This window comes from Magallana gigas, chromosome 8 (assembly GCF_963853765.1).
Source record: "Magallana gigas chromosome 8, xbMagGiga1.1, whole genome shotgun sequence".
Lineage (NCBI taxonomy): Eukaryota > Metazoa > Mollusca > Bivalvia > Ostreida > Ostreidae > Magallana > Magallana gigas.
Window position 1 is genome coordinate 21,939,772 of NC_088860.1, and position 14,298 is coordinate 21,954,069.

General features: G+C 31.0%; 1 protein-coding gene across 1 annotated transcript; it reads left to right on the forward strand.

Moving 5' to 3' along the window:
* Positions 1-1,016: 1,016 nt before the first annotated feature.
* Positions 1,017-13,603, forward strand: LOC105325617 (caspase-14). The gene is made up of 6 exons (XM_011425261.4): positions 1,017-3,278; positions 5,077-5,306; positions 8,343-8,563; positions 8,755-8,830; positions 10,964-11,032; positions 12,239-13,603. The coding sequence occupies exons 1-6, from the start codon at positions 3,265-3,267 to the stop codon at positions 12,508-12,510; spliced, it is 882 nt and encodes a 293-aa protein (XP_011423563.3). The 5' UTR covers positions 1,017-3,264; the 3' UTR covers positions 12,511-13,603.
* Positions 13,604-14,298: the final 695 nt, after the last annotated feature.

Below are 14,298 nucleotides of genomic sequence, written 5' to 3' on the forward strand. Positions count from 1 at the left end.
TTAACACTAATAAAAAAAGATATACATGTATAATGCTTTTCACATGTAATTTGTTTTGAATATAGTGTTTTTGGCATTATTAACAAAACAAAGAGTGATAAACCCTGAATCTCGGTTTAAAAATGGAAAAATGATATTTGAAATATTTTTGTTAGCTCAAGCCTTTAAACTGAAATACTAATGTTATTTATGTAATATGCCTCTATATTAAGGAAGAAGACTACTCTGGTTATCGACTTGTCAAAAGTAAATTTGGTTACATGTTCATTAAATCAAGATGAAAGGAAGTTAAAATATCATTTTTTTTCTTTTTTACCGTCTTACAACTTGGCATAGAAACTATCATATAACATTTTTTTAGCTTTTTATAGTGCTTATTCTATAAATATATTTATATAATCCCTGAAATCGAATTTTCTCTTTTATTTAAAGGTCAATATGTAAGCTTTTTTGTCATTTTCACATTTATATAAGGTCTTCATAATATGTAAAAATCAGAAATATTTCAATATTGGAAGCATAAAAAATTGAAATATCTTCAAAATTTTAGAAAAAATAGAGGAAATGCGGGCTAAGCAATATTAATTTTATGTTAAATATATAATCCAAATTAGTAGTATAAGCTGATAGACATTCCAATATTTTATCATATTATAAAAGAATAGAATCTTCATATCTTAAACAAATGTCTACATAACTGTAGACAGCTACATTTATTTTTATCATCCTTTAAGTTGTGGAAAAAAGTAGTGACCTTGACTTGGCCTTTATGCGAATACAAGATGGCCAATTTGATTAAACTGATACAATAATTTGGTGATATGATCTGCTTAACCGTGTCAAAATTTTATGAATTTCTTAATATAAGAAGTATGTTTGATAATGAGAAGACTCCTTCCTTAACAAGACACCTATATCACCCCTGCGAATGTTATTGTCATTCAAATTTTAGACCACGTGGTTTTATTTAACCCTTTCAGTTTCACAGTAACAATCGTGCCTCGTGTTTATAGTCTATTTCACAGAATCTAGGTTCTTGTAGTCAATTATAAAATCTAGAGGTTTATTGATTTTAAACTTTATCTTCATTAATTGGTGAATAAAATGTGGTCTAGAAATAAATGTGACAATACAAAGATTAGTTTTTGTCTGCTGTTGCAACAACTAACATGCTTAAAAGAGATCCCTTCTGAGGATTAATTTTCGATCCGTGCCTGGCCTAGTAATAACATCAATAGTGAAATAGACTATACTATTTTATGCAGAATGTTCTTTGAAAATGGCTCGATATACTAAGTTTTTATGCAAAACAGAGACCCATTATTTTTTTTAAACATGGTATTGCACAATACAAGCATCAAACATGGCTATGATTTTATTAAGCAACACAATGTTTTTATTTTCAATCACTCTACACGTGTTTGAACATGAACGATAACTCTGTTCTGAATATTATCGTTTAATATAAAAAACTGTTAGATGGTGGAATAAGACATACATCTTAAAAGCTTTCCACGTTTTAACATAAATCAAAGTAGGATATGATATGAAAAACGACCAGTACTTACGTATTTTGAGAATTTTATCCGTACACTTATACTTCCGCTCGAAATTTCACAGGAATTGAACACATCTCGGTGAAGTCTCGTGAACTTTCATTCGAGCACCTCTGGATTTATCACGTACTTAGCAACGATAAAGAAAACATTCCGAACACATTCGCAGGGGTGTATATAGCCTTAAACATATTCTCATTGCTCCTGTAAATTGTTTCCCTTACATCTGATCATGAACTGCAAAGTTTAATTTGTTGAACAAGAAAGCTTATGCATAAAATTTCAGTTTGCATTAGTGATCAACGTTTGTTAACAAAGCTAAATATATAGCAAATGGTTTTATTAAGGAAGAAAAATACATTGCACGTGCATTTACAATCATGTTTTGGTGCCCATTAGTGATTAGTCTTTTAGTGCATCAGTCAGTCTATATCACTTATTATAATAGGAGCACATTTTTCTCTTCACTAGATCATGTTGTTGGCTCTAACATTACTCTAAAAGAGTAGTTGTAGATAAAGGGCGTGCATTAACAGAGTTCTACATGTAAGTTATTTGTTAAATGCCATTGCAGGTTTGAGTGTTGTTCAAAGCATATTTTTTCCCTTTTACAGTCCGTAAGCATTGTTACGAATACTGTTTTCCTCATTTCAAAAGAAATGGGCGTGTCTTATTTAACAATTGACGTTCGATACAAAGTGTAGGACACTCCATTCAAACGAAAACTTTTACCAGTTCAATGCGCTTCATTGTAGTACCTCTCCTCAGGTCTATTATTATTTATTATAGGTTTGTTACAGATCAACTACGGAAATATATCGGGTTGATCAATCATATACACGGCAAGGCAAAGATAAAACGTTTATGAGATTGATCAACCTGATATATTTCCATAGTGAATTAGTAACAAACCCAAATTAAGTGTTTTGTTTTCCGGAGGACTATCGTATAAAATCTTTTTCAAAAGAATGGATGATCTTCAAAAAATACATGACCGTAAAAGTGGCCTTACATCTTGTCCAATTTAACAAGGTCGATTAACTCTTTAAAATCTAATTCTCACCTTTCAAATATAGTAATTGAAAATCTTCGTTGCACCCTTGTTCACTTATAATGTTTGTTGCTCTTAATTTTAAACGCTTCTCCCTTACAATGTATCTCTGCAGAGGTTTGACGCTGTTACTTTATTCTGCTCGACACAACGTGACTTCTATTCAAGGGCAAACTTCTCTAATTTTAATGTACTTTCAAAAGGCAACTACTTCAACTTACGGAACGCAGTTTATATTTTAAATGTTTTGTAATGTCGACATGAGTTGGCGAAGCGTCGGCAATATTGCTGAATATTAGCCATCCTGACATAGAAATATATCTGACAGTCACGTGTCATATTTGAACCAATCAATGTGTGACACTTTAGTTTAAGGGAAAACAACTGAAGTTTTATGGTACATCTATTATAAAATTAAGTTAAAGTGTCGAGTATGGGACTGCCTTATAAGATATTAAGCTACACGGGTTCATCAAATATTGTCGGTTATAGAAGACTCGAGTGTGTAGTAATCTGGAAGGGTTCTGTTTGTATATGAATTTTTCTTAAGAAGCATTAAAAACTACACGAATTTTGTGCAGAGTTGGATTTGCTGGTGCATCTTCCCCGCTATATTTTGACCGAATTTTCCCTCCGTCTTCGAATTTTTTCTATACCATGGCTGAAAAAAAGTGAGTGTAACGTTTTAATAATTGACGCATTATACATCAATTGTTTATTCCAAATACTGCTTAAGTAATAAAAAAAAGAGTGTGGTTTGACCAAAGTATCTTTGTTATTATATTTGTAAGTGATTTTAATGAATATCGAACGCGGAAGTTATCACATATATACATGTATGCAGTACAGAATTTGAAAAGAAAGCGGAAGTTAAATGGATATAAGATTGTAGTTTTCGGGGAGTAAAACATGCAGCGTAGATGCTATTTCTGGATTAATATGCTTGTGGAGTATAATATGTCGGCTTATTTAAATTGTAATGTTCAAATAACAATATCTAGCGATTCAAGATGACACGCCCTTTTCGTCGCTTACTAGAATCAAAGTACTGAAAGTGGTGAGAAGCGCTAAGCATGACACCTTACATAAGAATGACGCTTGTCCCGGCAAAGAGATGAAAGAAACAGCTTGCTTTTAATTCAAGTACACAGATCTGAAGTAATATCTTCTTTACATGACCAAATATTTTCTGTAGTTATTCAAAGAAACTTGGCCCCAACCACGAGACTGACATGTTTTTTTGGGGGTGGGTGGGGGGGGGGGGTGGCCATATCAGGTCGATCTATAGTTAAACGATGCTTTAGACACGAAAATATTACATCGGCTAAGAGAACGGGTAATGAAATGCCGCCTGAAAAATCGTTGGACGTTAATTAATTGGTTGTTTTAGGAAAAGTGTGGATTGGGTGTTAATAGTGACAACAAGTTGTCAGAAGCTAACCGTCTGTCGTTGTTAATGAATTTTGATGGGTTTTCTCGAGATTTTTTGTTGTTGAAAATTTATGTTTTATATTTATGTTTTGCTTATTTGTAAACTTTTTTAATAAACGTGATGATATATATGCCTTTGATATGATTCGATTTTAAATACATGTATTTTAAATATACCTGTCCCGAATATGTGAGGGACATTGACGTAATTCCCGGCATAGGATGGTAACTCCAAAAAATTAATTGCAGGATAATTATTCTTACATGGTAACTATGAAAATGATTAAAGGGTTTCCATCGCACTCATAAGACACATAAATATATATATATATATATATAATATCAGTTTTATTCTTTTTCAATTGTAGATCCACCAATGCTAAATTATATATTAGTGCAAACAAAAAAACACCTTTACGATATATATATATATATATATATATATATATATATATATATATATATATATATATATATATATATATATATATATATATATATATATATATATATATATATAAAAACATGTAACACGTGCGCCTCTGCCATAAAACCTGGTCATTTTGCATTTACATCTACTTCCACTTCCTGTAACCAGAAATTGATATCTTTAACATTTTAAGTTAGTCGAAATACTCAGTAAAAGGAAAATGATAAAGAAAAAAGATAATCTTTTTCTATCAAAATCTATGTTATTAGATTAACTATAGCTACTTATTTTTATAAATCGTACATGCAGTATCACACAAACTACATGTACTTCCTTATTTGAACAAATTAATTTTGAAAACGTGCAAATCATTTTCTTATACAGTATGTAAAAACAGTTTTAAAAAATAGCTCAAGTGATTTTATTTAAAACCGTAAAACTGTTTTTTATATGGTTACTATTCTCGTATGTAAATGATTCCAGCGTACATAATTATAGATTTATAGAGTAAAATTATTATAGGAAGAGTGAATGTACTTCCACATATTATGACCCATTATTTTAGGAAAAGTGAATGTACTTTGACATATTTTGACACATTATTTTAGGAAAAGTGAATGTACTTTGACATACTGTGATATCATGAAGAATAAACATTGGAGAGCTACATTCTTTGACTGGCAATTTGGGGGTAGAAATGAATCCGAAAGACCTGCACTTATACAAGAAAGACAGTGCTTTAATAAGATGGTGAAGAAACTTAATTTTGAAGTTTATGGTAGTGTTAAAGAAACAAGGAGTTTATCAAAGACAAACTTTTTAAAGGAACTAAAGAGATGTAAGTAGATTATTTTTACACTTGTCGATCGATGTTAAAAACTATAACAGTATTTTCCACTGCATATTCTGTAAAAAAAATATATAAGAATAAAAAATAAAGTCCCTTTCTGTACCAAAAGCAATTTTTTTTTTTATAAACGAAAGCTCTTATGGTTTTCAAACTCACATTTCTTGCAACTTGCAGTTTACGAACTTTAAGTTACTGCTAGACTTTAATTTTTATCAATGGAGAGCTACTGAAAATACATCTATTAAAATATTTGTCGATCTGCGTGATTCACTGAAGAAAAAACTAAATACTCCTTATATTACAATGTTACCATTATCACTACAACTACTTAAATGTATGAGGTCAGTCCGTTCAAAGAATCTCATTGTAGCTAAGGCCTAAAAAAAATTTGTGTGTTTAGGGTAACCCGACCTAACCTACAAAAATGCCCCGATCCTACCATTTTTAGATGTCTGTTTTTATCTGATTGTGAATTTTATATTATTTCTATTAAAAAATCCGTTTTTAAATATGACACAAACAAACATTCTTAGGATTCAAGCAGAAAAAAAATTGATAAAATTAAAAAAAATTCCCTACCTACCTAACCTAATTTTTTCATCAGTGTTACCCTAAACACACAATTTTTTTTTTTTATAGGCCAAACGTTTCAGTTGAAAACGAAATTACCAACGCATTAGAACTTGATGCACATTGCTTTCGTTGATAAAGTTCCTGTACCCTTTTCGAATTGTTTTAAAAATATAACTGTGAATAAAAAAAATGACAATAACAAACCGTCAACCATCTCAAAAATCCATAAAACGTAATACAAATTCAAAGCAGAGCTACACGGACCTCCAAAACTTATCTTCCTCGATGATTCTCCAGAATTTGTATTCAATATTCTAAGCTTGGACTTAGTGCTGTATTGAGACGATTCCCATAGTTTGTTCAGGGAAAGGCGCTCCTGGATGATCCTTGAATTTTCATTATATCTTCTTCTGTCCCTCCAGTCTTGTCCATAATGGCTTAAAGGTAAAGGGATTTTTTAATCACCTCTACTTCTTTGCTGTTTAGGTTGATAGCATTGTTCTTTTTCATTCATCCCCATGCCTTTTGTTTTATTAACATTAATATTTAATCCTGTATATCTCGCGGCATCGTTCAGTCTGATGGTCTTCTCTTGGATGTCGCTATGTTAGCTGTATATTAGTACCAGGTCGACTTTTATTTCAAAGATAAATTTCCAGCGTATACTACGTGTTCTATTGTTGGTGTTTCTCATCATCCAATTTGACCACAATGATGAGTAGGATTCCATTTATTACACATTGCTGTCTCTATCCTTTCTGAAAATCGAACCAGTCTTGTTTTCCGTTTTCGACAACACAGCTGGTATCTCAGTTTTATATTTTCCTAGTGATGATGACATGTATATCAAGAATTTATACTGCTTGAGTATATTCTATTACTTATCCCTTGTTATGCTGTCAAATGCTCTGTTGAAATCTATAAAACTTACGTACAAAGGTGCTTGTCTTTCTTTAGACTGTTCCAATATGTTTCTCAAGATGTATACTTGTTCTAATGTTCCCCCTCCTCCCCAATATGCAGCTTGTTTTGTACAATTGCGAATAAAAAAGTAAACATTTCTTGAACTGTCTTGTTTCTGCCAAAATTAGTCAAAACTGTTCTCTAGTGATGAAAAAGCAATAAATTTAGGGTTCTGTTCATGTTTTTGTATGCAAAATACGCATACAATAACAGAAAAATGCTTTTTTTAATTACTTACATGTAGAACAACTGTAGGAACTGCGCAGCTACAGACTTATTTTGAAGGTTCAAAAATGTGGGAAAAATAAGAAAGGGGTTCATTAGTGTCCTTCCTACATCCATTTGTTGATAAGAACGTTGAATATTGCATATTATTGTAATAATTTTGCCTCGATATAGGATATCCTGTTTTTATCAGTCGGCATGGGATTTTTAAAACAAGGAAACAAACTTCAGTCTATATTTAGAACTCCTGTGTCTATGGAGGCACATTAACGTTTTATTTTCATCGAAAATGAATATAAATGTCAATATCTAAACAATCTGCTTTGAATGTGACAGACATATCTATAACAGTTCCAATAGGGTTTTTGCATTTCTATAAGTGTAAGTTCAGTGAAATGTTTTTAGAAGAAGGATAGGGTTACAAAACATCAATTATCTTAAATATAAGATATATATAACTTTTTCAATGAAAATATAACTTGTACTCCAACAGACACACACAAAAATATCTCGTGCGATTTGATGGTTTTTGAGACCCATTCTAAGAATAAGGTACCCTCTTTTGAGACAAATTTACAGCTTAAATAAGCAAATTCAGATCTTTTCCTTGACAAATGGTTGTAGAATGGGCACAAATGACCTCTTTTCATATTTTTCAGATTTTGAATTTTTTTTAAGTCCGTAGCTGCGCAATTAAAAGTGATTAAAAAGGCAGTGTGCTACTATGGTATGCGTAATTTGCATACAGTGTAACACGTGGAACCTCATATTTATTGCTTTTCATCATTTGACAACATTTTTGGCAAGTTTGGAATAAAACAAGCTTGTCTAAGAAATGTTTAAATTTTTATTCTGAAATGTACAATATTGCCGCACCTCCCCCTTAATGTTTTGAGAAATAAACAGAATGTATATCGTTTGATACGTGTGTATTGTGCACTGATGCACATTCGATTGTAGGACGTTTGCTGCCCTTGTATTCTGAATTCGGTATTAGACAAACCTCGTACCCGTGTTATTTGTTTCATCTATTTATTCCAAACAACGTATCTTATTTAAAGTACAATAGAAGGATAGACCTTGTGATTTTTATCTTAATCATGGTTAAAATGCAATTTGGTTTTTAAAAAAACCCACATACTTATAAGACTCGATAGGTTAGAGTACAATTTCTCAGAGCTGGGTTAAAGAATACACTTGTATAAATGATGAATTCTCTATACTATTACATAAATCATTCACAACTTTCTAACTATTTTTCAGTTAAGGAGCTGTGTGTATCAGAGCCTTGTGGGTGCATCTTTCTGACCATTTCTGCACACGGAACCTTTGTAAAAGCAGACGACCAAAGAGATGGTGGAGACTTAGAATTTGTTGAGGATTGCATCAGTATACCCAACAGAGAACTAGTCCCAATACAAGAAATAATTGAAGTGTTCAGAGATGAGACTTTGAATAAAATTCCAAAAATATTTTTTATACAGGTGCCAGAAAAGTTAGATCATCTTGTTTATAATTAATATTCGTTTTTCCAAAATAAAAGTAATCGATGTGTTCTTGGGTATATTCATTACATCCATTGCGTACAATTAACCATGTCTAACCATACAGTAATTTCATTATTGCATGTGACTCGTGTAAGAAATATCTTTAAAAATAAATATTTATTTTGCAGGCATGCAGAGGTGAAGAAGTAGATATAGGTCATCCTTTGGATGGCAATAAAAACGTTGGTCAAGATCAGAACGATGGTAAGTGACGCTTAAGATGGCATCAGATCACGATTTGAGCAGACAATTTTGTTCTTTGTTAACAATGATAAATTAAACCAAATTAAATGTCAACCATTTGAAGCTATGGTGAGATTTAGAGCTTACAATTGTTTGTAACATGACTGTATTCAGACAGAGCCCTTATTGTAACTTTGTTTACTTATTGATATGATGTGACACTAACTTTTGTTCAAATGTGTTAATATAAAGCTTATATATAGAAAAATCAAATATCTGTATTGCTAGAATATATTACAAAAAACAATGCAAATAAAAACCTGTCGTAATGCTTGTTATTATATCAAAGAATTGTGAGCTATTTAATATATAATATCGCTACCTGAAGTTCAGAAAGACAAAAGCCAAAATTCAAATGACTGATAATTAGAAACATGTCTTTTAAAGGTGTTTGGTTCGATTCTATATCAAATTTTGTCTGCGTCTTTAAACGATTGTTATGCTAAGTATGTATACAATAAAATAGGCATTGCAGTACTTTTCCAAGCCATATTTCAATGAAGAAATAATGATGTACAAAATTTGTTTACTAAAGAAACGACATAAAAGGGCATCGCGTTATTTTGCGTTATTTTGCCTCACATTAAAATTCGCCCCTGACGTCGAGGCATCTATGATGATATATATTATCAAGACTTCCACATCGCTATAAATAAAGGTTATAGTGTTTTGGCAAATCAAAAATCAAACATGTGTATATGTTGTTTACTAATACAGTGTATTCTGGAGTTTGCTTTGTTTACAATCTTTGCATAAAATGCGGATTATATAAATCCAATCATTCGGGGAACGATTGATTTTCTAAACATTCACATGATACAATTTGGTTTGTCTTTTGTGTTTCCCAATGCATAATGATTTTTTTTATTTACATTAGAAATTTTGATTTCGAAAAAAGACCGATCTGCTGATGTAAATGGACGAAAGCCTATAACTTTCTAAGATAATTATTTGATGCTAAAATAGCTAAAAAATCGCCATACTTTGGTTGCGTCAATGATCGTATCAGCTACTATACCTAGCTCTACGTATGTTAAAACGCACTTTTAAAAACAAATTCAAAGTGCGTTAATTTTGGGACCAAGTCAACGCATGTTGATTTTTTTTCAAAGTGCGTTGATATCGTCGATATAAAGGTGGAATAACACATCATCACAAAATGGCTGACCGCTGATCGAGACGACATTTCGTTTTATTAAAAGGATTTTATCAACTGCAACATTTTTTTTTCTTTTATCATTAGCTTATGTAGATTTTTTTTTACATAACGAACAATTAGGGAGGTCGGGAGATTTGAATTATCCAAATATTATCCAAATTATCCAAATATGATATCGCCTAGAAAATGCCGTTTTCTTTTTTGTGTATATATATATATATATATATATATATATATATATATATATATATATATATATATATATATATATATATATATATATATATATATATGATTTATTTGATTTGAATTTGAATAAGGGTTTATGTTTAAACACATACCATTGGAGAAATTTTGTTTGGCCAGCTCGTTTTTTAATATCACTTTACTTAAACTACAAAGCGTATTTCTTTTTCCGTTCTTAAAAGTTTACTCCAATTTGCTTAATATCATGTTTTTGAAGGAAAGATGAGGGGTAGGGGATCTTCTTCCTGTAATCAGTTAAAAGATGTACTGGTTATTGACCTGTATCTGGGGTTAATCCTCACCCCGCCCCCGTTCTCAAAAACGGTAAATTAAATTCACTAATGTTAATATATCTTCATACTATCAACAAATGTGAAAATCAATTCCAAAACTTATGATTCATACATATTTTTTTAAAGTGGGTTAAGCGTCTCGATAAGAAAAATGTGGATGTAGCTTCATAACACATTTTCAAAAAATTTTCAAAGTGCGTTATTTTTTCAAAGTGCGTTGCCAAATACGTAGCCGCTATGATCTTGATCGGTACGCTAGCTCGTCAATAACAGCATTTATTCATTTAATATGACCTAGATAGCTAGCAGCTATGGTAGAAGCTGTGATCTTGAATGCATCCATATGTATAATGTTATTCTAAGTTAAATTAATAAAAAAAAAAAAAAATATTGTAGATGAACCCAACAGAGCACACTCAACTCCATATTTGGAAAACAGTGTCATAGTGTACTCCACTCCGTTTGGTGAGTATAGAAATATATTGTGATAATAGTATTCCATTATGAGGTTATTTGAGTCAATCAGTGACCATTTTTTGCAGGAGGGGAGGGGTGATTGTAGATCGTTAGTAAACTTTCTAAAACATTTCAGTTGGTATGGAATTTGTCGATGTTGATGTGAAAAAAAAGTACATGTAACCAGAATGCTTACACCGTTTTAGAATTTTCAAATTTTAATATACATATTAATATCAAGAAATAATTTGCTTATCTATTTTAAAACCAAAATCTTTCGGGGATAAATCCAAGGCCGTAGCGCACCTCTTTTGCAGTATAAGACTAAAATTTTCATTTCGATCAAGAAAATAGGGAGAATAGTTCTCGAGAAAAGTAACAGAATAATCCATATGACAAAAATCCGTTTCTAACGGAAGACCTTATACTAATTCTGATGGTAATTAAGGTCTTCCGTTTCCAACGGAAGACCCTACTGTTTGTTCACATTTGTTCAGATATATTTAAAAAGGTCTACAATTCCTGAATTCCTGAATACTTGTTCTTGTTGTTTAGACACCAGTATGAAGCTTAAAATGGCATGGTCAAGATTTTGGTCAAAATTTTTTGTCCAATTTTAATATTTACAATACTTCAGTAGGGCATTTTTACTAGACAACGAAAATTTAACGTCATTTGTTGAGTTATAAGCGAGTTACAGAGCTTTCAAGGCTTTGCTACGTAAACAAAGCTTTTGTTTACATTTTCAATATTGAAGTGAAAATTCCAGTTTTAGACCTAAAATGAATGTGTCAAACGTTAGAAACTGTGTTTATGCTTAAAAATGAATAAGAAGATAAACAAATCAGCTTGAAAAAGGTATTTTACTGGGTTATTGAACCTACGTAAACAAAAAACAGGGCACGAGCCTTGAATTGTAAGTCCAGTATCTTTCTTAAAACTCTACGGCATTATATTTTAATTTTATCATTAGAAATGTATTATTAAAGCATTGTAAATAATAAAAACAGGGGAAAAAAAGAATTTGACCAAAATCATGACCATGCCCCATTAAAATGAAACATGAGACTTCCTGACAGGTGAGTATGGTACTCAGATGACCATCAATACCTATGGCCCTCTTGTTGATGCGATACAACTGTCAGACTTTTATAAGCTTGTTTGATGATCATTTTGTAATGGTAAATATCATCCATTATTTCATTATTTTTGCAGGCTATTCTGCTGGATCAAGCAATAAAAAAGGAAGTCATGTATGGGAAGTTCTGAAAAATACACTTGACGAAATCCTAAAACAGGGAGATGAAAAGGGACCGGTGAAACTTCTCTCTTGGTTGAAGGAAACAAACGGGGTTCTTGCCAAATCCGAAATGGACATTAATGATGGAAGTAAGGAGATTCGATACAAACCTCTCCTCAGCATCTGTCACACACTGACAAGGGAAATCCTTTTCGCAATAGACAAGGTAAACAAGGACCCTGTGTAAATGTCACAATCTGGACATTGTTAACTCATTTATTCAAAATTGTAAGCTAGTTACAAACTAAAATATTAAATGATTGCGATGCCTTGTTAGATCTCTAAATGTTAAATAGGCTTCATACACACTGATCAACTATTTAGCGAATGAAAATTTTTTTCTAGGTTTACTTTTTCTATCAAAAATGTATGCATAATTATTCATCAATTGAAGAGGTAAAATAAGACTGTCATCAAAATATGTGTACTTGTATTTCAAGTTCTGTAATTTCTTTTACTAGAACATTTGTTTCTTCACTTTTGTTGTTTCTGTTCACACTGCGTGAAGATGATTTGATTAGAGTACTGCATATATTTCATTTGAAATTTTAATATAATTATAATAATATGGTATATATCAGTATATAAAAGCAGAGCCGTTGAGGTGGTTACAATCTCAAAATAAATTTCTCTAAGTTCTTTAAAAAGGTTTGCTAATTCATAAATCCATTGCTGTTCAATGGTTAACAGTTTAAAATATATGTTAAAAACAGAAAATATTTAATCGATTCAATGTTCGTTTATTCTGAATCATATGTGTTCATTGTTCAAGAATATAAAAAAAAGATGCGATATTCCAGTTAGTCAGTTACTAGTGTTCTTTCTATACAATTGTTCATTATTTTGTCAAACCTTTTAGGAAGACTTTTGTAAATTGTTTGTATGTACACGTAGCTCTATTTAGGCTTGTTGGTTTTGTTAAGAGAGATGGATGGTCATGGCCATTTTTAGGACATATTTACCTCATTTAGACAAAGAGCTCTGTATAAAAGATATAGGAAAATGTTCAAATTTTTAAAACTAAATTGTTTGGAATTAATGATAGTTTATGGCCAAACATATCATATTTAAAATTTTAAGGCAGATCTGACGGTGGTTTTGTTGACCACCCAGTCCCCTTCAATGTACTCAGTGTATATGACTACAAGTATAACAGCAATAAATTGTATATATTTTTATCTAACAAGTTCAAATTTGATGTTTATTTGATCAACACGATATATGTATTTTTTGTTCATTTTTTTTAAAATCAAAATTACTACAATAAAGAAATCATTCAATATGTCTGTTTGAATACAAAGAGAATTGCTTATTTTCTGTATGTATATACAATAGAAAATAAAACAAATAAATCGTTCTGAAGCAAAAAGAGGCTATATTTTCATGAATGATGTGAAAGTATAAGTAAGTAAAGAAAAGTTGAATTTTTTACCCTTCACCATTTGATAAGTCATTGATTTGTACTATGGTATTTAAGGATACAGGCAACATTTTTCAATTTTAGATAAATTTCCATGAAAAAGTTTTTTTTCTTAAAATGAAATATAATCTTCACTTTGTGAAGACAGAAAAATAATTGGTAAAATTGTAAAAGATAAGTCGCGTCTGACCTTTATGTAATAAAACTATCAGTTACATGCAGCCATACACTTGTATTAACAAGATGGTGTTGCTAAACTGAGCAATGTAGCCCAAATTCCTCTTGTTTTACATCTAAATGATTCTAATGCACTCTAAGCTTTAAATGTTACAAATGAGATACTGACTCAAAACTGTTATCTCATTTTTTGCACGACATGCATACATGAGTTGTCCTACTTCCAGTTCATAATAAAGTATATTGTAAATAAAAGTCTTAAGTGTCTTTAATAATCGTTCATATTTGACTTGAATTTGCTTAATGGGTTCAAAGTTCTGACAATAAAAGAAACCATTAACTTATCACTAATAATTCATGGAGGGAGTCTTTACTAAA

Bases quoted from the DNA above. Each gene is read 5' to 3' on its own strand.
- LOC105325617 (XM_011425261.4), top strand. The intron at 5,307-8,342 runs GTAAGTAGATTA...ACTATTTTTCAG, and splicing joins TTTAAAGGAACTAAAGAGAT to TTAAGGAGCTGTGTGTATCA. The intron at 11,033-12,238 runs GTGAGTATAGAA...TTATTTTTGCAG, and splicing joins AGTGTACTCCACTCCGTTTG to GCTATTCTGCTGGATCAAGC.